At 47.0% G+C, this 23,662-nt stretch overlaps 1 protein-coding gene across 2 annotated transcripts in view; it reads left to right on the plus strand.

Moving 5' to 3' along the window:
* The window catches only part of DNAH7 (dynein axonemal heavy chain 7), a 1,967,826-nt gene that overhangs the window by 1,094,866 nt on the left and 849,298 nt on the right, over positions 1-23,662 (plus strand). For both annotated transcript variants that reach the window (XM_085648764.1, XM_085648765.1), the window contains exon 46: positions 22,660-22,823. In XM_085648764.1, coding sequence (XP_085504890.1) covers positions 22,660-22,823 — 164 coding nt within the window. The remainder of the gene's footprint in view (positions 1-22,659; positions 22,824-23,662) is intronic.

Below are 23,662 nucleotides of genomic sequence, written 5' to 3' on the forward strand. Positions count from 1 at the left end.
ATCTCTATCCCAACTCATCTACAGATTTCCTTGGGAGGGCAGATTTCTCCACACCCTCATCAATGTCAAAAAATAACAATGGACCAGGTCAACAAGAAGTAAAACACCTACATCTCCTGCGATTGGATATACTTGCAATGCTCCAAAAAGAAGCAATAGAACCGGTTCTAAAGTCCCAGAGAGGGAAAGTGTTCTATTCACATTTCTTTTTGGTGGAAAATTTTCAGACAATGGCGTCCAATCCTGGATTTAAGGACTCTCAACACATACCTCAAAAAACAGTCCTTTTGCATTGTCACGCTACCGGACATCTTGTTACTCCTGAACCCAGGGGGTCACATCACCAACATAGACTTACAAGATGCATATTTTTAAGTCCCCATCCATCTCTCCTGCAGGCAGTACCTTCAATTTGCCATAGCCAGAAGCCATTATCAAGTCAGGTTGTTGCCTTTTGGCCTTAAATTGGCTCCAAGAATATTCACCAAAAGCCTGGCTCCAGTAGCAGCCTTTTTCCGTTACAAGTCTCTCCTGGGGACAAAATCATCTTGCATCCCTCTTATTCCTTTCTGGCGATTGCAGGAAGAGCTGTGTAGGAAAGTAGGATCTACTTCTAAGGTTACCCCCACTTTTTGCCTGGTGCTAAGCTGTTACTACCTAGTCTGACTGGGATCCAGCTAATCAGGACCCTAGTCTATCTCCTTTCTCCCTAAATTGGTATGTTCAGTAGTTTAGGTACATCCCAGATTGGATACTGGGGTACACTTATACGTTCCTGGTATATGGTACTAAGGTACCCAGGGCATAGGTACTTCAGAGGTCTCCCATTGGCTGAAGCTTGCATTATGCCACCCATGAGAGACCATTCAAAATGGAACTACAGGCCTGCCATTGCAGCCTTTGTAAGTTGGTGTTAGCACCATTTACTAAAGATATAGGTTTCCTATATCTAGGGTCAATTCACTTAAAACCCATAAGTCACCCATATAGCGGGCCTTTGAAATCCTGAAGGCAGTGTGCTTTGTTCTACGTCAGAGGGAGCCCCTGCATGAGCAGGACACTGCTACAGCCTACAGAGCCCATTCTCCCGGGTTGTCAGTGAAGCAGCCATATACTATATACAGAGGAACCGCGTAATTACGCGATGACCATCTCAAAACTGGCTGCAACAAATCCTCTCATGTTTGGAATCATACCCCCACACCATAAACGGTGTGAGATGTATGATACCAAGCACTGGAAGAGCCCTCCGTTAGGCTCTCAGTGTTCATGATACCAGCCTTGACCCGGAAAGCACAAAATGGTTTCTGCCGACCAGAGACACAATTCTGCCCTCCTGCTGCTGAGCAGAGGAAGGTAGGACAATAGGCATCCTGTCACAGGGAGGTGTGACCACCTCCCTGACAGGGTTTAGTGTATAGGGATGAGGTGGGTGTGCTTGCCAGTGCCACTCAGTCTGCATGAGGAGCACATTTGATGCCCCTGTGCATAGTCCAGTTCAAACCAGTTCTGGGAGCCATTGGCTCCTGCTCTGGCACGAAACTGGACAAAGGACATGGGAGTAACCTCCCTCCTGTCCAGACCCTCCCCTGGGAGGGTCCTCTGAATCTTCTCAACCCTTTCCCTAGGGTACTTAAGGGCTTACCTGGGTGTAGGTCTCTAGATTCATCGTGGGATAAGTTTCAGATCAGACACCACTTCTACTTCTACTGTCTGGGCACTCTGGACTTCGTTTAGGCCAGAGTTCATCTCCCTACCAGTTTGCTGCATCGTCTGTGCCTGTGCATCATACAGGAACCTTCCAAGGCCTGTGAAGTATCAAAGACACTTGAAGGAAACTCCCTTGGAGTGAAGGAGTCACTCCCCTGCATTCGCAGGCATCGCAACTAAGTCAACCAGTCTTCTGATCCTGAGCTACTCCGGACTCCGAACGGCTCTGCAACACAGGTGGGGGTTTTCCACAGCTCCCGACGTCTGTTCAACCCTCTCACTGAGTTTGAGGCCAGTGTTCCTCGTGGGGGTTGCAATGACCGGACCCCTGTGCACCGCATCAACTTGCAGTTGCAAAGGCTTCTTGACTTCTCTCCAAGAAGATCTTCAGGCTCCAAGTAGCCCCAACCTCGAGCATCTCCTTTGATCAGAATCTTCAGCCACACCACATTGTGTGCATTGTAGCCTGCATCTTTTGATGAGCTGTTTGGGGTCCTCTCTCGAATTAAATTCGTCTGGCCTGCGGGTCCTTTTGAGGGTCACCTTGGTTTCTCTTGGGCTCCCCTGATTGCTCAGAGCCTGCCCTGACTCCCCTGCATTTGGTAAGTCCCCTGGACCTTGCTGGTCCCGATGTTGCTCCTACTTCAGCTCCTGCATTGGTTACATTTGCCAAGGATTGTTGGTGTTCCCGCCGGACACCAACTCCTCAGCACTCAACATCCTTCGTGGGACAGCTCGTGCATGGCTCCTGGTCTTCCTCAGCATCACCTAGTCCTCACAGGTGCAGAGTCAAGGTCCTCGTTAACTCTCCTGCAACACCTGACATTGGAGGGCATTCGTCTTCCAAGTCTTCTGGTCACTCCTGAGTGACATAGACTCTTTCCCCTTTGCTTGCAGGTACTTCTCGTCTAGGATCCACCTTCGGATTCCACTGGACACTTTCTCCTCTTACGGCACTTTCCTGAAGTCCTCCATTGGAAACAACGGTGGTTTCCGACACCAATTCCCACGTATGCACCCAGCTTCCCTGGTGTAGGTAACGTGGGTACTAGGGTATCCACGGGTGGGTGGCTCTCCAACCTTCTGTCTTCCATGGGGTTTTTTCAGGGTCCACAGGGAAGGGTCCTCAATCTTTAAAAATCCAACTGGGACTTACATGTGGACTTGTACAGAGCACGCGGTCGTGTACTCACACTGCTCATGCTCTCTGTGGGGTTCCTAGATACTCATCTTGGGTGATTCCCTGGGTCCCCAGCACTTCTGCAGCCTCTCAATATTGTCTTGACTACAGTCGTGGTTCTTATACCACTTTTTCAGTATATGGTTTGCTCCTCCCCTGGAGCCCACTGTGTATTTTGCGCTATTTACTGTGATTTCTTGCAAAGTATTGTGTGCATTGTGCATATCTCCGGGTAGGAGATATTTGAATGTGTTAGAGCGAATATGTAATAAATACATATTTTTATAAATACCTTGTGTGGTTATTTTTCACTTAATCTATACTATAAAATTGCATTCTGGTAAAACAATCTGCTGTACACTCCTTCTGGACTAAGCCTAAAAGCTGCTCTCCATAGCTACCACTTAGCAAGCTTTCTAAGGTTGTCTAAGACCTCTTAAATCACCATAAGGGTTGTCTGGGCTAGTGCAAGGTGTTCACTTACATAAGTGTACATTATATACCAGGACAGCTTCTCACAAGCTAGATTTGCAATGGTGTCAGGCAGTAGGTTCTTTCAAGGATGTCATTACAGTCACACCAGGTATGGTCAACGCCATCTCTTGGTGGACCCAACATCGGAATATTTCCATCGGTTTCTCCTTTCTCGCCACACCAGCTCCACACATAATCACCACTGATGCCTCCCTGAAGGGATGGGTAGCCTTCCTGAAAGACCTCCAGGTCAGTGGCCATGGACAGCAGCAACACCAGCATCTTCACACCAGTTTGCTGGAGCTCATGGCTGAGCAATTGGCATTGCAGACATTCCTGCCAAAAATAAGGAACACAGCAGTGTTGGTCAGAACGGACAACACAATGACAATGCATTATCTCAACAAGCAAGGCAGCACCAGATCCCTCCTCCACTCCCAGGAGGCTCATTACATCTGGAAGTGGGCCATTCAGAATGGAATCTCTCTAAAGGCGGAACATCTTCTGGGTGATCAGAACACAACAGCAGAAACACTAAGCAGGCTCAAATCATCTTGCCACAAGTGGGATATCCATCAAGAGACACTCAACAGAATTTTTCTCAAATGCAGCAGGCCAACGGTGGACCTCTTTGCAATGTTGTAGAACAAGACTTGGCAGTACTTCACATGTTGGCAGCAACCCCCAGGATCCTGGGGGAATACATTTTTGATGGCATGGTCAGACATCTTTGCCAATTCCCCTCCTGCCACAACTACTCATGAAGATCAAGGCGGAATCCTGCAGGATAATCCTAATAGCCCCATCGTGGCCCCATCAACATTAGTTCACAGAACTTCTCCTTCTTTCCGCGAGTCAACCTATTCTTCTTCGTCCCACTCTATCTCTTCTGACAATGTCCCAGGGACAAGTGCTACATCCAGATCCAAAATCGCTTCAATTAGCGGCATGGCTCCTGAACATCATGAATTTGAGCATCTAGAAATCCCATTTGAGTGTAAATATATTCTTTCCAATGCCCGGGTACAAAGCACTAATAGAACATACAGAATGAAATGGAGAAGATTCTGTGTATGGTGTCAGGAATCTTATGTCTATCCTCTGCTGTCCTCACCCCATGAGATCCTTCCTTACATCCTGCTGTTTGCAAAATCCAGATTAGCACACGCCTCGATTAAAGTCCATCTGGCTGCTATATCGCGATTTAGGAGGACATCTTCAGGACCATCATTATGGTCAGCAAGGATCATTAAGCAAATCATGAGAGATCTATTCTGTACTTTTCCACCTATAAAGCCTCCACCACCTCTCTGGCATCTTAATATAGTATTGTCACGACTCACGAAACATCCTTTTAAACCTGTACATGAGGCGGACCTTAAGTTCATGTCATGGAAAGTTGCCCTTCTTCTTGCATTGACATCGGCCAGGAGAGTTAGGGAAATTCAGGCTCTGACGATACAGGAACTGTTTCTGCAATTTAGGGATGACCGAGTGTTCCTTTGGACTAACCCCAAGTTTATCCACAAAGTTCTGTCAGAATTTCATTTGAAAGAGCCTCTTATCCTCAAAACCTTTGTTCCAAAACCAACAACTGCTGCAGAAAAGGCTCTTCATTTGCTAGATATTCAGCTTTATCTCAAATTTTATCTGCAAAGAATCAAAGCCTTTCACAAATCAACCCAGCTCTTTGTGTCCTTCAGTGCACCCCAGAAGGGCTATCCTCTATTCAAAAGGGGGTTCGCACGTTGGATCTTGAGTGCAATCCAATATTGCTATCGATCTGCAGGAAAACCTCTGTGGGAACAAGTGCTTGCTCACTCTACAAGAGCGATCTCTACATCTACTGCTCTTTTTGCAAGAGTACCTATCCAGGACATCAGCAGAGCTGTGACCTGAAAGAGTACCCACACCTTCACCAGACATTACTGCTTGGATGCCGCAGCTCACAGTGATGCAGCCGTAGGCCAGGCAGTGCTGGGAAACCTTTTTCAGTGATGGAGAGCTCTCTCCTTCACCCCTCTTTCCTTTCTATTGTAAGACAGCACACATATTATCTATATATGTATGTACATATTCTTTATCTTCTACCCATATGATTTCTTACTTATAGTATGTTTAAATTGTACAAATGTTTCTGAATGCAATCAGTATCAATTTTAAGGTTGATGATTTAAGGTATATCTGCTCGTCGAAATGTTGACAATATGGATTTGACACACTTAGAAAGATACAAGAAAAAAAGTGCTGCTAACTGCTAGCTACTCTGATTCAGGCATGTGAATCTATGAAAGTTGCAATACTGGTGTAAGAAAGTAAGTTACTTACCTGCAACTGTAGTTCTCCAGCATTGGAATCATTCATAAATTCGCATGCGACCCATCCTCCGCCCACCCCTGAGAAGCTCACTTTCGGATTTTACTGGTGTGCCTTTTGCCTGCGTGTTGTGAAAATCTTAGGGTCTAACGTTCTCTCAGGTGTGTTCAACAGGGTGAGAGTTCCGTATTGGTTCAGGATTGGCTTTTGGTCTTGTGGGAGGGCGGGTCGGATAATCAGACGAGGAGGCTGTATATAGTGAGATGCTTTGCGAGTTTTATTCGAAATGACAGGTAATGGGCCACACGAGGGTGTTAGGGATGTCTCAACGGCCCTTGGTGGTTCTTCTTCTGTTGCTGGTCCTTTGACTGATGGTTCTCCGCCCCTTCCGACCGCTCCGAGTACTTTGTGAGGTTCTTCTTCTAGTTGTATATCCGGACCCACATTCGTCCCAGGGAGGCTCATAGGAGAGAGGAAAAGACGGCTGTCAGTAACGTATATGGTATGTGCCAAGGTTGTATCCCTTCACCGCAACACCACGTGAGAATTGTGCTGCCCTCCTTTCCTATGAGGGTGTTTGTATTTACAGGTGATTTTGGGCAAGAACGGTGAAGAAGTAAAACAAACAAAGAGGGGGGGGGGGAAACCGAAGGGAGTAAGGCGTAGATCGGGAGAGGGGTCGTACTATCTTCCTTACTCGGGTATATGACCCTAAGGCAACTCACAACCAACAGAACATGGGAGAGAAAGGGGTTTAAGGAAGTGCAGTTCTAGGGCTGACTAATCAGTACAGTGCAGACAATTGCGGGCATTTACTCAGAACAGTGCTCCCTCTCATCTACCAATCCCTCCCTTCCTGTACCCGGTCCCAACCTCCACCCGCTCCTCTTGCGCCCTCGCCCAGGATTACTCACAGGCTCCGCCGCAACTCTCCCTGAGTTGCGGCCGCTCTCCAGCCTCCTCCGGTGGGCACCACCACTCCTCGCACCACGTCTCGTCTTCTTCGGATTTTCCCGCCTCTTCGGTCTTCCTCCCGACTCGCTCTCGGTCCTCGCGTCCTTCTTCTCCGTTGCTTCCGCCTTGCTCCTCTCCTACTCCTTCGACCGCTTCCTCCTCGATCTTGTGTCCCTCGTCTCTTTTTACGGTCCGGTACGTTGTGGTTCCGGGGTTAGCCCCTCCTCCTACCACGCTCTCCACGTCGCTGATTCGTCCCTGCGAAGGGGAAGGACAAGGGGGGGCGGTTATCCTTTCCGTCATACGTTTGACGGACTTATGACAGCGGGTGTCGGCTCCCCGGGTTCCCCGAGACCAGGGGATACGGGGGCCCCCGGAAGGTAAGTGCCGGGGTGAACCTGTCTCCTTCTCACATCCCCTTTCCCTTGCTGTCCTTCTCGTAGGGGTTTGGGTTTGAGGAAATCGAGAAAGAAAGTCTACGTTGGCTTGTTCACTTCCTTTCCGATGTTTGGTATGAAAGCGATATGGTTGGAGGGATAAAAACCACCGTAGTACTCTATCGTTGTTCCCCTTGTTCCGCGCCAACCATTCTAATGGCGCATGATCGGTATACAGGGTGAAATCCCTTCCTTCCAGGTAATACTTCAGGGCATCGATAGCCCACTTGATGGCCAGGGCTTCCTTTTCGATGACGGCATAGTTCTGTTCCCTGGGGAACAGTTTTCTACTGATATACAGTATGGGTTTCTCCTCCCCTCGTTGGGTGACTTGTGACAGGACCGCCCCCAGCCCTTGATCAGAGGCGTCAGTTTGGAGTATAAACGGCAAGCTATAATCAGGGCTAGCCAATACAGTATCTGAGGTCAGGGTGGTTTTCAGGGTGTGAAATGCTTGTACTACTGTGGGGCTGGGATTCCTTAGCATGACTTCTGTTTTTACTGATTTATGCAATAGATCTGTCAGGGGGGCAGCTATCTGGGATAACCGGGGTATAAACCTCCTGTAATACCCCAGGAGTCCCAAAAAGGCCCGGAGTTCTTTTGCGGTACGTGGGAAGGGTATTTGTGTAATAGCCGCTAGTTTATTGTCTTGTGGTCGTATGACTCCTTCACCCAACAGATACCCCAGGTATCTTACAGTTTGGGCGGCTAGATGGCTTTTGGCCGGGTTGATTTTGAGTCCCTGACTGCCCAAGGTCTGAATTACCTCATAGAGATGAGTCAAATGTTGTTCCCAGGTTTCACTGTAGATGACAATGTCATCGATGTATGCCCCGGCATACCTTTCATGCGGTTGTAATATCCTGTTCATAGCCCTCTGAAAGGTAGCCGGAGCCCCGTGTAACCCGAAAGGGAGTACTACAAATTGGAACAACCCATCGGGAGTGGAAAAGGCTGTCTTTTCTCGGTCTTGGGGTCTAAGGGGTATTTGCCAGTACCCCTTACACAAATCCAGGGTACTGATGTATTTAGCCTTCCCGATCCGCTCTATCATCTCATCTACGCGGGGCAAGGGGTAGGTGTCGAACTCTGAGATTTTGTTGACCTCCCTGAAATCAATACAAAAACGTACCGAACCGTCGGGCTTCGGCACTACTATTGGGGAGTTCCATTCACTGGTGGAAGGTTCGATAATGCCCATCTGCAACATTTGCTGAACTTCCTCACGTATAGTATTCCTACGGGCCTCCGGAATCCGATACGGACGAAGGCGTACCGTTTTCCCTGCCTGGGTCTTTATTGAATGTTCCACCAAAGTGGTTCGTCCAGGGGTCAAGGAGAAGACGGGCTGGAGGGGTAAGAGAGAGTTGACTAATTCCGATCGTAGATCGGAGGACAATTCCGCATCAATGCATTGGACATATAAGGGAAGATCCTTCCCAACCCCTACTAAAGAGGGAAGAGGTCCTTCCCATCGTTTCAAAAGGTTCACATGATACACCTGGTTGGTTCCGCGCTTCTTATCTAATTCGATCCTGTAGGTAACGGGGGTCACTCTCTCTAACACTATATAGGGACCCTGCCATTGTCCTAATAATTTGTGGTCAGAGGAGGCCAACATGAGTAGAACGGCATCTCCCACAGCAAAGGTTCTACTCTTCGCCTTTTTATCATATTGTACTTTTTGGGCTTCTTGTGCTTTTTCTAGATTGTTTCTTACTATCGTTCTTATTTGTCCCAGATGGGTTCGTAGTTGGGATACATATTCTACTAATGGTTTAGCGTGGTTGGGTTCTGCCTCCCAGGTCTCCCGCATCATGTCCATTAAGGACCTAGGTTGGTGCCCATACAAGAGCTCGAAGGGGGAGTAACCCGTGCTTTTCTGGGTTTTGCAGCGGATGGCATATAGGGCTAAGGGTAACATATCTTCCCATTTCCTTGTCTCTAGTTCCAATAGTTTTTTTAGGGTGATCTTGAGGGTGGCGTTGTATCGCTCCACCAGACCGTCGGTCTGTGGGTGATACGCTGCTGTTCTTATCTGTTTTATCCCCAATTGGGCACATACTTGTCTCATTAATTTGGACACAAACGGCGTTCCTTGGTCAGTTAAAATTTCCTTCGGGAACCCGACCCTAGCAAATATGGCGATCATTGCTTTGGCGATACTGGTGGCATCGGGATGTTTTAAGGCAACCGCTTCTGGGAACCGGGTCGCATAATCCACCAGTACCAATACATAGCGACACCCACTCCGGGAAGGAAGTAAAGGACCTATGATATCCATTCCGATCCTACAAAACGGCTCATCAATTATAGGGAGGGGTTGTAAGGGGGCTTTTGGAGGTCTATACCTACTGTTTTTTTGGCAGATAGGACATTCACGACAATAGGTTTCTACCTGTTTATATATGCCTGGCCAATAAAACTGTTCTAAGATTAATTGTTCAGTTTTCTCATCTCCAAAATGTCCTCCCAATAAATGACTATGGGCTAGGTAGAGTATTTTGTCCCTAAACGGGGCAGGCACTAACAACTGGGGTTTGGCTGTGGCTTTGGCCTGTCTATACAACAGACCATTCTGGATGAAGAATTGAGGACCTACATGAAGGGGGTCTACCTGATCCTTGGCTTGGTTCCATGCTTCCTGTAGTACAGGGTCCTCTCTCTGAGCGGCTCGAAAGTCTCGGTTGGTTTCCCAGGGACCCTCTTCCGTCCTGACGGGAAAAACGGACGCTGTATGTCCTTTTTCTTTCCTTCTTTGATTTCTGGTTTTTCAACTCTTGGAGGGGGGCCATTCGTGATTCTCGTCCTGAGAGAAAGGTGCTATCTTCCACCAATCCTTTTCTTCAGGAACGGCTTTCGTGAGTAGCTCGGGGAGATATTTATAGTCGCTCCCCAGTATAATAGGTTCCGGGAGTCGGGGAATCAGGCCCACTTTGAGATCTGAGCCGGAATCAGAGGCATGCTGTATGTGAACATGAGTGGTGGGGTACGATTTAGTGTCTCCGTGTACGCACTGGATGTGCACCGTACCATCTGGATCCCCGCACGCTGGACCTAGATCCTGGGGTCGTACGACACTCTGTCGGCAGCCTGTATCGGCCAATGCGGTCAGGGGCTGTCCATTTACGTATACCCCGCAGTGATACGGAGGGGTTTGTCGGGTCGAGGTGTGACAACTGTAATTCCTGGCTACTCCAATCTCCATGGGCTCTTCCTTTTGGGGACAAAACCTGGCTATGTGTCCTAGCCCCCCACAGTGAAAACATTGGGGCCCAGGGGGGGGAGGTCTGAACACCGGTGGACCCTGAGGCCTGAAGGGAGGAGGTCCTGGGATGATTATAGCAGGATCGGGTTTTCGATTTAACGTCGGTCGAGAGGGTCGAAAGGTCCCGCTTATTCCGGTTCTCCAAGGATGTTCTTCTCGTCCCTTTTGTGCTTCTTGGGCTTGGCTATAGGCGCTAGCGATCTCCACTGCTGTTTCCAGGGTCAAGTGAGCGTGCTGTCTCACCCATTTCTGTATGGGAGGATGAAGAGAGGACAAATATTGTTCCAAATAGACTTTGGCCATAATATCCTCCTTGGTAGCTGTGGCCGGTTTTAGCCACCGGTCGGCCATGTCTTTTACTCTAAAGTAAAGGGCTCGGGGTGTTTCTTGGGGCCCTTCCTTAATCTGTCTGAGTCGCAATCGGTAGGTGTCGTCATTGACTCCTAGTCTTTCCATGATACAACGTTTGATATCCTGATATGGGGTCAGGCCCGTGATGTTTGCTGATTGGTAGGAGGCTTGGAGTTCTCCCGAAAGCAAGGGCCCTAAGTATTGTCCCCATTTATCAGCTGGCCATGCGGCGGCTAATGCCATGCGCTCAAAATTATTGAAAAAGAACTCCGGATCTTCACCACTGACGTATTTTTGTAGGATGACGGAGGGTAGTGTACTGGGGCCTCTTTGTTGTCCCAGGGCATCCGCTATTTTTCCCATGGTCGTATCGTGTGTCTGTCCTTGATTGGTGATGACTTGTTGTAATTTCCCACGATCTTCTTCCACCACCGTGAGGAACTTCTCCATCGCCTTTCCTAGGTTCTCCTGATTCTCCGCCATTTTGGCTAATACGGCCTCCATGTCTCCTCGGGATCCCACTTCTGACACCACTTGTGGGAGGGCGGGTCGGATAATCAGACGAGGAGGCTGTATATAGTGAGATGCTTTGCGAGTTTTATTCGAAATGACAGGTAATGGGCCACACGAGGGTGTTAGGGATGTCTCAACGGCCCTTGGTGGTTCTTCTTCTGTTGCTGGTCCTTTGACTGATGGTTCTCCGCCCCTTCCGACCGCTCCGAGTACTTTGTGAGGTTCTTCTTCTAGTTGTATATCCGGACCCACATTCGTCCCAGGGAGGCTCATAGGAGAGAGGAAAAGACGGCTGTCAGTAACGTATATGGTATGTGCCAAGGTTGTATCCCTTCACCGCAACACCACGTGAGAATTGTGCTGCCCTCCTTTCCTATGAGGGTGTTTGTATTTACAGGTGATTTTGGGCAAGAACGGTGAAGAAGTAAAACAAACAAAGAGGGGGGGGGGAAACCGAAGGGAGTAAGGCGTAGATCGGGAGAGGGGTCGTACTATCTTCCTTACTCGGGTATATGACCCTAAGGCAACTCACAACCAACAGAACATGGGAGAGAAAGGGGTTTAAGGAAGTGCAGTTCTAGGGCTGACTAATCAGTACAGTGCAGACAATTGCAGGCATTTACTCAGAACAGTGCTCCCTCTCATCTATCAATCCCTCCCTTCCTGTACCCGGTCCCAACCTCCACCCGCTCCTCTTGCGCCCTCGCCCAGGATTACTCACAGGCTCCGCCGCAACTCTCCCTGAGTTGCGGCCGCTCTCCAGCCTCCTCCGGTGGGCACCACCACTCCTCGCACCACGTCTCGTCTTCTTCGGATTTTCCCGCCTCTTCGGTCTTCCTCCCGACTCGCTCTCGGTCCTCGCGTCCTTCTTCTCCGTTGCTTCCGCCTTGCTCCTCTCCTACTCCTTCGACCGCTTCCTCCTCGATCTTGTGTCCCTCGTCTCTTTTTACGGTCCGGTACGTTGTGGTTCCGGGGTTAGCCCCTCCTCCTACCACGCTCTCCACGTCGCTGATTCGTCCCTGCGAAGGGGAAGGACAAGGGGGGGCGGTTATCCTTTCCGTCATACGTTTGACGGACTTATGACAGCGGGTGTCGGCTCCCCGGGTTCCCCGAGACCAGGGGATACGGGGGCCCCCGGAAGGTAAGTGCCGGGGTGAACCTGTCTCCTTCTCACAGGTCTCTTTTACAAAACAACTGAGATAGGTTACAAAACTGAAATGGGCCTAGGCCTTGTTTCTGCTTTGTATAAGCTTTGCATTGCTATTATGATGTGCCTGGGACTCTCATCTCGATGACAGGGAATGATTCAGGCATGTGAATCTATGAAAGATTCCAATACTGGAGAACTACAGTTGCAAGTGAGTAACTTATTTTCTTCACAACTAACATCTGTCACTTTCTTATGGCAAATATTGCTATGTAAGCTCAAAATGTGTTTCTTTTATGAAATTGCATTTTTTTTTATTTTTGCATCTGTTATAAATATTAACGGAGTGTTTTCAGATCCATTCCAGCAAGGATAATTAAGAGTTCTTCTAATCAGAGTTTATAGCACTGAAGTGTGATAGCCGATGGGTATGATAAACCTTTGTATTGAACTAAACCACCTCAGATATTTGAGCAGATCAGGGCTTGCGCTCTTTCCTTACCTATATGCACATTCTCCCTGCAGTACAGGTATGTAATAGGCATTCACGGCAGTCTCAACAGACTCCTCATACTACCCAACACTACAATTCTTAAAATTCTATTATGCTACATAGACATAACCTTCTTATGTCCATATAAATTTGGCCGAACAGATCTCTTGCAAATCATTATAGTTTCCCTGTAAATTTTATCCCGAATAATTGAAAGATTGGTCTCAGCCACCACCTGCGTGGCACTGAATAGAAGGAACAATGGAAAAATCATTGTCTTCCACAGTCTTATTACAAATAAACAATGCAAGGTCTCTGTTGCCCACGATACTGTAAATGCATGTATAGGTATAGATCCTTAACTGGAATCACTTATATGCTGAGACGGTTTAGTTTTAATGAATCTCTCTGCATAAAGGCATGCATTGTGTACAGCATTTACAGTTACAGGATAATCAATAGTCTACTCAGCACTCACATGCAAGGGTTATGCTGCATTTAGCTTGCCTAATAAACATGAATGTGCTCAGTCACTTTTTAATTATTTAATTTGTTAGTACCCAAATGGGTATCTAAGCGCTTTACGTTAGAAAAATTACTACTATATTCAAGGACTCTGCAAAAGAACAGTTTAAATCATTTCATCACAAAACCATTTTAGAGTAATATTAGTTTAAACGGGTATCTCACAGCAGAAATAGTTTGTATAGATAAAAACAGTTTACATCTGAGGACTTACAAAGACAAAGCTAGAAGACCATATAAAAGAGTCTTGAATTATATGTCCAGTTCAGTTATTGTTTATGTGAAGGAAAATGGATTTCTCAACAAAACTGTCTGTCCGAAAACTCACCAGGGCAAGAGTAGTTGAACAGACTAGATTGAATCACCCATTTCCCTCTAGCTAACCCAGATTATATGGATCTTCACCTGAACTGAGTAACTCATCATTGCATTTTGTTTAAAACTACTAACCATGCTAAATTATAGTGTTCATATAGTCATCTTTTATTGGCTAATGGACACAAGACTTTCTGTTTCTTGTATGTATTAGGTCTCCGACTATTGTTTAAAAGATCATGTAAATTTGTTTCTTGAAAGGATTCTGAGAGGGCCAGTTGTCAGTGGCCACATACAAAAAGTAATGGGCAGGGGGAGAGGTGTGGGGGGAGAGGGTGCGAAGGGGGGAGCGTGGAGGGAGAGGCGAGCAACTGTCTAAAATAATAACAAATAAAAAAAAGTTACATTTAACTGCTGCCGGCTGCCTCCCACACCGCGCGTGGTGCTGGCACTTCCTTGTCCCAGCAAAAACTGTGACTAAATCACAGACTCCCTGTCCAATCCCTGCGCTGCACAGCAGCGCAGGGATTGGCCTGAGCAGGCTGCGAAGACTCTCCGCTCAGGTCAGGAAGTCTGTGGGGTTTCTCTAACCCGGCTGTGCAATACAGCCAGGTTGGAGAAACCTAAGTGTGCATGAGTGTTTTGGTTGGCCTGAGGCGGCCGGCCAAACACACATGAGCACAAAGGGAGTGCACGTAGCACTCCTCCTCCCCCTCCCATGCCTTGGCCCTGCCCCTCCCTGCGCACACTTGCTGAGCCAGCGGCTTAAAAATAAAACGATTAAGAAATATCATTTTCTTTTTGCTGCTGGTTCTGAGCCAGTGGGGCGACACTCCTCCACTATTGCGGGGAAGCCACCGCTGCCAGTTGTATTGAGCGTTATTTAAGAGAATGCAGGACCCTTACCTACCTGAGTAACATACCTCTTCACCATCTCTGCTCCTGACCTGGCTGAAATATGTTAGTTGTAGTCAGGTTGTCTCTAATTCTTGAGCTGTTAAGGAGATTTTTTGTTGAAATGTGGGATCCTATATCGGTTCACCTCCTTTCTGATAGACACATTACATGTAGTGGAGACATGGAGCTCTTTCTCCAACCAAATCAGCTTACAACAAGGGGTTCTTCAAGGCTTGATCTTGTCACAAACCCTGTTTAACCTATATCATGAACCACGAGGTGAGATCTTTTGCTAGTTCCCTTGGGATTCTCTTCCACCTTTATACTGATGATACCCAGATCTATTTGAAGATCCCCATATACATAAGGACCACAATAACTCTGCATCAATTTAGAAAAGGGATGAAGACACACCACTAAAACTACATCTCTATGCAGCAATAATTCAATAACCGGCCTCCTATCTTATATATCAGTGAGTATAAGCTTTCCTTTGACCCTGTGCAGCACTCCACTGCCTTTTTGGTTCGCACGATACAAATACCACATTCAAACATTCCACATTCTTACAAGATCTGCATGAGCTGCAGATCCACTGGCTCATTTTCCATGTTATTAAAGTGGTAATAGGTAGGAAATTATTTTTACATTTCTATATACTGAAACTTTTTACAAAGTACGGCAGTACTACCGAGGTAAAAAAATTTAGTATGTGAACAAATTAAATGGTGGGTGCACTGCTGCCGCCAATCCATAGCAAACACTGCTTCGCTTTGTGGAAGCGAGAGCATTAAAATGCTCTCACTACCACAAAGCAGAGCAGAATTAGTTTTGGATAGAGGGAGCTGCATGCTAGCAGCTCCCTCTGTCCAAATGCAATGCCGGCTACCGCAGGAGGTGGGAAGCCAGCAGGGACCGCGTGGGCCTTTAAGCTCTCCCCGCGGTCCCCAACTAGCTGGCCATGCCCCTGTGGATGGGGTTCCTTGGGTGATATCGGCCTGGGGAGGGAGGCCGTGCAGGCCCCCCTCCCTATTTAAAACAAAAATGATGAAGGCCTGGCCCTGGGGATGGGGTCCCCGGGGCTCAAATAGGCCTGGGAAGGGGGCTTTGTGGCCCCCTTCCCCTTTTTTGATAATATATTCAAAGGGGGAGGTCCCCGGGGCCAAAATTGGCCTCAGGAGGGGGGGGCTGCGTGGTCCCCCTCCCATGTAAATAAATAAATAACAAAGGGGGAGGCCCTGGGGTATGGGATCCTAGAGGCTAAACCTGGCCCAGGGAAAAGGGGGGGGGCCACACAGCCCCCCTGCTTTTAGTTTTAATAAAGGAGAAAAAAAGTAAAAGGCCAGGCCCCGAGGATGGGGTCCTCTGGGCTGTAATCGGCCCGGAGAGGGAAGCCACGCAGCTTCTTCCCCATTTCATAAAAGACTGGCCCCGGGAGATGGGGTCCCAGGGGCCAAAATCGGCCCAGGGAAGAGAGGCTACGCAGCCCTCCTTTCCCTAAAAAGAAGAATGAAAATAAATCTCCGGCAAGTCGCCAAAGGCCACGCCCCCTTCACCACTACTCTGCAAACCCGCCTCCTGGTGCAGAGGTGCTTAGAGAATGAAGTCCTCTTGAATGCTGAGAGTCTTTGGGGGGCCAGCAAGCCCTTTTGTTATCACCAGTAAGTCCCAGACTGTGGAATTACTGGGAGGACTCAGAGACCACGCACACTTTCTCCACTACTCTACAAACGTGCCTCCTGGCGAGCATCTGGTTGGGCAATGAATTCCACTTTACTCCTGAGGGCCTGAGGACTAAAGTGGACTACTTCCCCCAATTAGCAGTGTGCCAGGAGGCATGTTTGGAGGGTGGTGGAGAAAGGGGGCATGGCCTCTGACAACCTCTCAGCAATCCCGCTGTGTGGGTCTTACTGGAGGTGACAGGAGGGGTAGTTGGCCTCCATGGACGCTCAAGAGCCAAGGTGACTTCATCCCCCAACTAGTAGTGCGCAGGGAGGTGCGTTTGCAGAGTGGTGAAGAAAGGGGGCATAGCCACCAAACATTTCTGAGGAAACCCACTGTGTGGAACTTAAGGGAAGTAACAGGAGGGGTAGTTTGGGGGCCCCCTACCCCTCCTCTTACTTCCATTAAGTCCCACACAGCGGGATTGCTAAGAGGTCTTCGGAGGCCACGCCCCCTTTATCCACCACTCTGCAAATGCAGCTTGTGGTGCACTACTGGTTACTGGTTTGGGGATGAAGTCCACTTTACTCCTGAGGGACATTGGAGGCCAAGATGTCCTCCTGGTACCTCCTGTAAATCCTACACAGTGGGATTCCTGAGAGCTGGTCGGAGGCCCAGCCTACTTTCTCTACCACTCTGCAAACGCGATTACTAGTTTAAAAAAACATAGAAATTCCCTGAAAAAACCAAAGGTTACAGGGACATTATAGTTGGGGTCAGATTTCACTCGTACAAAACCAGTGAAATTCAGCTGTTATAGTTACTTGATCTAACTATAACTTACGCCCCAGCAATGCACTGCTTATAACCTCACATATTACATCACTGATGACATGGTCAGTGACATCACTGATGACATCTCAAATGACATCACTTGATGACATCACTGATGAGACCATCCTGTCAGTGTAAGTATTTTGGAAGAGTTTATGATTGTTAAACATATATACTAAGATACTATAAAATTTAAAGTAGTATACTATATGTACTACTAATGAGTTATACTACTTTTAATATATATCATGTGAGTGACTATGTGACTGTATGTATCCTTGTGTGTATGGGTGTGTGAGTGGCTGTATGGGTGTATAAGTGGTTGTATAAGTAGCTGTGTGGGTGAGTGAGATGCTGTGTGAGTGACTGTATTGGTGAGTGAGCAGGTGTGCCAGTGGATGTATGGGTGGGTGACTGTGTAAGTGACTGTATCAGCCAACATTATGCCGGCCGCACAGTAGAGGGTCAGCACGATTGGTTTGTACACATCAGAGGAGCTTATTGGTATGAGAGGAGGGTCCAACCGAGTTGTAGTCCGATGTCAGTGAATGTGGGGGGCCCAGTCTCATGTGGTAACTGTAAGTTTATCCTCTCCCGCCCTTGAACCATCTGTTCACTAACAGTGGAGCCCCCAGTAAGCATCAAAGAGAAATTAAGGCAGCACTGATAAATGTTCGCTCCCTGCATAAGCATGCTTTAAATATGTATGATTTACCAAAGGAGGAAACTTTGGACATACTTTTCATGACAGAAACCTGATTGAAAGAGGACGCTTGCCCTGAGTTGCACTTTGCTATCCCTGAGGTCTATGTATGTGTGCATTCAGACAGGATAGGAGGTAGAGGGGGTGGGGTGGTAATGGTTTTTAAAAGGATATATAAATGTAAGAGTTTTAAGCCAGATGGGATTACAGGAGCAGAAACCCTGGGCTTTTGCTTATCTATTGATGGACAGCACTGCCTGTCTAAGATATTGGTATATTGCTCCCAAAGATAAGCAGGAGATTTTTTCTCATCCCTTGATCAAGCACCAATCCCTAAATGCATCTCGTACACTAACTTCACAATGCTTGGGGGTTTTAACATTCACTTAGAGTTGGCACAGCAGCCGTTTACTAGGCATTTAGTGGAATCTTTAGCCTCTTTCAATTTAGTGAAAGCCCCTACGTGGCCCACCCATATTGCTGGCCACACTATTGATGGCATATTATCTAACACAGCACTAAAAGGGGGTCGCCCCTGCCAGTACCTTGGTCAGACCACTTTCTTTTCCCTTGCATATGGAAGTTTGATTTTTTAAAAGAACCCCGCCCTGCATCACTGCACTATGAAAATAGATGCTGGAGCATGGTACCCCTAGACGAGTTAAGGAGTACTCTTTTGGACTATAAACCTGAGGTCCCAAATTCCATTAGAGAGGGGGATAAAGTGATCATTTCATGGCTCAGTGGGGTGGGCTATCTTGTAGCCCCCACTTCGGCCTCTAGAAAGGCTACAAAGACGCTTTCAGCTCACAGGTTCACGGAGGAACTAGCTCTGGAGAGAGCAGCGTATAGGAAACTAGAAAGAGTGTGGCGGTGTGCATATCTGGACTCTGATAAAGTCATTCATACATTTTCCTTGAAATCCTATCATAAAATTCTCAAGAGGACTCATAGCACCTTCTACTCCCACTGCATTAAGGAAGCCGATAATGATGATAGGGAGATTTTTAAAATTGTAACAAATTTTACTGATCCTAAAGCTACGTCCCCCCTGCTGGAACCCAGTCAGTCCCTATGCTCCTGACTGAGTGATTTTTTTGAGGAAAAAATCCTTAGAATCCAGGCTAACTTGTCAAAGGAAAAACAATATTCTGTTAGGACCGGAGCTAGAAGAAACAGTGGAGCAAATCCAGTATCCCTCACTGGCTACTTTACTTGGTGCCATCAGTTGGAGATGTAACAGCCTCTTTCTTGAACTGAAGGTCAGGCTCCCCAATGGACCCGATACCCCCACACATATTAACCCGTTTACCGCTGCGATAATTTTGCCGCAGTGCGGGGCGTTCCATATGTGGGCATGGCCGCGTCGGCCAAAGGACGTGCGCAGCACTACCGAGGTAGTGCTCACGATGGCCGTTAGCCGACGGGCGCACTTAAAGGGTTAAAGTCAATCTTGGACATTATTGCTCCGGTGAATCAGAAGTTATTTGTTAGCTCCCTTGACACAGGTGTAATACCAGACGACTTAAAAAGAGCTAGGGTGATTCCGTTAATAAAAAGGGCCAATGCTGATCCTGAATGCTTAGCAAATTTCAGGCCAGTCTCATTGCTGCCAGCAGCATCAAAGGTGCTGGCGATATTGGTAAACTGGCAACTCGCCACCTTTTTGACGGAAAATAACCTACTCCACCCCTCTCAATTAGGGTTCAGAGCCGGCCACAGAACTGAGCCCACATTATTATAAGAGGTCTTAGAGTCCATTAAGTTCAATCTTTACTTGGGCCTCAATGTGACTCTGGTGCTGTTGGACCTGTCATCAGCTTATGATACGGTGGATGCTGCACAGGTTAAAACACCTGGGAGTAGCGGGCTTGGCGCTGAGCTGGTTGGTCTCTTTCCTTGAAGTCTGTGAGCAGGTGATGTGGATGAAACCATATGCTTCGGGAGGTAAATAGTTGAAATGAGAAGTGCCACAAGGCTCCTCCCTTAGCCTCACACTCTTTAACATTTACATGTCTCCCTTGGCTTGTCTGGTGAAATCCTATAATATCAAGATCATCTCTTATACTAAGGATACCAAACTCCTGCTCGCGTATGATGGGGAGCCTGAGAGGGTGAAGGCAGCGTTTGCCAACTGTCTGGTGGCACTGTTAGCTTTGCTGAAGGCCAGTAGATTGCAGTGCAACCCTGATAAGACGGAAGTCATATTATTTTGGTGGGACCCCATTCCCGGCTGGGTTGTGGCCTGGCCAGAAAGTGTTCCTCCACCCCCCCCCCCCCCCCCCCCACTGCCAACTCCGGTGGCAAGAAAACTGGGTCTGTTGTCTGATACCCAGCTCTCATTTGGAGCACAGGTGTCAGCAGTAGTGATATCCTGTTTTGGGATTTTCAACATGTTGAGGAAATTTCTTTACTTGCTTCCTCATAGGCCCAAATCACAGCAGTTAGATCACTGATTTTATCTAGGTTGGACTACACTAGTGTCCTGTATATTGTTCTCCCGGAATATCTGATCCAGCCTTTACAGGTCATGCAGAATGTGTCAGTCCGTTTATTATATAAAATTCTGAAGTTTATTTTGGTTTCATTGTTTCGAGGCAAACTGCACTGGCTGCCAGTTCATCAGAGAATCAGGTATTACGCCTTGACCCTAACGCATCAAGCCTTCCACAGAAAGGGACCTAGGTACCTAAATGATCATGTAGAGGCCTACTTCCCGGGGAGACTGCTGTGTTCGAGCTCAGTGGGTCTTATTGTGACCCCTCACTGTCAGAAACAGAAGAGGGGTGGTTCTTCCTTCACGGACAAAGCTGCAAATCTGTGGAATAAACTATTGGATAACCTTAGACGGATCCCCGAAGAAGCATCATTTAAAAAGGAACTGAAGAAAGTTTTATTCTGAGGTTAGAGAGGAGCAAGGGCAACAACATCCTGTTCATTCACCTTTGGCATACTGGAAAACACCGGGACACTCTTCCTGAGTACCTGTGCAGTATAGAAATGCTCAATACATTCTTTAGTGAGTAAGTGGGTGTGTAGTGACTGTATGGGTGAGTGAGTGGGTGTCTCAATGGCAGTATGAGTGAGTAACTGGGTATGTAAGTGGCTGTATTTGTGAGTGAGTGGCGGTTTAAATAGGTGTTTTAAGTGACTTTGTGTGTGAGTGACTGTATTTGACAGTGAGTGTCTTTGTGAATGGCTGTATGGGTGAGTACAGGGAGGTGAGAATGGGTATGTTAGTGATTGTGTAAGTGAGTATATGAGGGCTTTTATGGAAGAGTGAGTGGCTGTGTTGAGAGGTTGATTGGGTGAGTGAGTGGGTGTGAGACTAGGTAAATTAGTGGGTGTGTGAGTAGGTGTATGTGTGAGTCTGTGGTTATGTGGCTGGCTGTATGGGTGAGTAACTGCTTGTATGAGTGGTTGTATGGGTGAGTGAATGGTTGTGTGAGTGGGTGTACGAGTGAGTGAGTTGGGTGTGTGAGTGGCTCTATGAAGGAGTGAGTGGGTGTGTGAGTTCTGGTATAGGTCTATGAATGGGTATGTCAGTGGTTATACAGATGTGTGAGTGGGCATACAAGAGGTTGTATGGAGGTGTGAGTAGGTGTGTGAGTGGTTGTGTGGATGATGTCATCAGTGATATCATTTGATATGTCATCAATGATGTCACCTACCATGTGATGTAATATGTGAGGTCATAAGAGGAGCATTGCGGAGCATATGTTAGAGTTAGCTCAGGTAAATATAACTGCTGAATTTCACTGATTTTGTACCAGTAAAATCTGAGCCGAACTATAAAGTCCCTGTAACCTTTGTTTTTTTTCCAGTGTATTTCTACGTTTTTTTAAAATTCCATTTGCTAACTATAATGTCCGTGTAACCTTTGTTTTTTTCGGTGTATCTCCCTCTCTCCCTCTCCCTCTCTCCCTCTCTCCCTCTCTCCCTCTCCCTCTCCCTCTCACTCTCTCCCTCTCCCTCCCTCCCTCCTCCCTCTCCCTCCCTCCTTCTCTCCCTCCCTCCCTCTCTCTCTCTCTCCCTCTCTCCCTCTCTCGTTTCCAGAAGTGTCTGAGCTCGTTCTTGGGATTTTGAGAACTTTGGGCCCAATTCACAAAGGTAAATAGAGGCGAAAGTCTAACTTTACGCTTTCGGTATTCACAAAAGGCATTTCCGAGTATTAAAGTTAGACTTTGTCTCAGTTTTATTTAAGTTTTGGTTTACGTTAGACTTAAACCAGTGCTTTTATTAATTTCAGGTTGGCTTGGTTGGTATTTTACTGATTCAAAGCTGTAATACTGTGCCTGGAGTGGTTATTGGCTTTTGTCATTTTACAGCTCGGCATGGACAGCACTGTGCTAGTCCTATGCTTAAAGACTTTGCTGCAGAAATGGCAAAAGACTTTGTCCCATTCTATCTCGGCTAATCCAATGCTTAAAGACTTTGATAGAAAAGCAGACATTTGAGGTGAGCAAATTGAAAGTGTTACTGGTGTTGAGGGTGCCCAGAGTTCCCTGTTTCTTTTTTTGCATAATTTAGGCATCACTCTATGCCTAAAAGAGTATTGTTTTCAGATATAAATATATCTATATATAATATATATAAATAATCACCCTTACAAAATTTCCTGTCAATCTCTTAGTTTCAGTGTTGTCTTTCTTGATGCTAGTGTCAAGTGTCTATGAAATAGACACTTCACATATACACTTGGCATTGTTTCACACAGGGCTCACATATACTATTCATGAAGCAGGCCCAAAATGCTGCATATTTTTCAGTACAGATTGCTAGTGGAATTTTTCAGAGGTTTCAACTGTGTAAAAATGTATGATCTGTCAAGAAAACGAATTATAACAGTTTTAGTCTCAACCTGTCTCTTTTTTCAGACTCAAATTCAGGAATGGGCTGTGGATTTGAAAGCTCGAGACATACCCTGTTCGGAGGATTTCTCGCTCTCAGACACGTTAGGCGATCCTGTGAAAGTCAGAGCCTGGAATATTGCTGGTTTACCTTCGGACAACTTCTCAATTGATAACGGCATTATTATTACGTAAGTTAAAAACTTGGATATGTTACTGCTTCAGCCATGTCTTTTACATTCATCGGGTTAAATGCTGTTTCTTTCATTCTAATATTTTTGATATGACTTTTCTTAAAACTCGTGCATCTCATTTGCCTGATTGACGAAGCCTCAGTTCACTCAATGGACTGATTTGAAACATGATATCCATGTTTTGTATATTCATCTCATGGATTTACCCACATAACTAGATATACTTAGCTGTAGTGACGTGTTTTAGGAAGTCTTCTCTTTCAGGCAGGGAGTGGTTGTTGAAAGAATACCCTGCACATTATCAGCTCACCCAAAGTTATGTTTGTGTTCCCAAATTCTTCAGTGGTCCATTCCCACCCAGCACATGGTAGAAGATTTACTCTTCTGATGGATACATCTGCCAGTGGATTCCTCACCTTGTGAATATCCCCTGCGCCAACATTCCACTGAACTTTTTTCCCCAGCTCTCTACGCCGACATGGACGTCATAATACTTCGGCTCCGCTCACGACTTCGTATGACGTCCCCGGAGCCATAAGAGAGACACGTCGGCGTGATGACGTCCGTTCCCTTTTTTCCGCGCCGTCGACGCGGAACGGTTTTCCAGCACTCTCCTGCTGCTTTGTAGTCTTGTAGTGGGTTATTGTTTCTGGATTCACCATGTCTTCAACGAGGAAGTCAGGTTTCAAACCTTGTAGGGAATGTGGGGGCCACATGTCAATGACTGACCCCCAATGAGGATTGTTTGTGGTGTCTTTCTTCTGACCACGACGTGGAGGACTGTTCCAGCTGCAGAAGAATGAACCCCAAGGCCCTGAAGGAGAGAGAGGCGAAGC

The sequence above is a fragment of the Triturus cristatus genome, chromosome 3_2 (assembly GCF_964204655.1).
Source record: "Triturus cristatus chromosome 3_2, aTriCri1.1, whole genome shotgun sequence".
Taxonomy (NCBI): domain Eukaryota; kingdom Metazoa; phylum Chordata; class Amphibia; order Caudata; family Salamandridae; genus Triturus; species Triturus cristatus.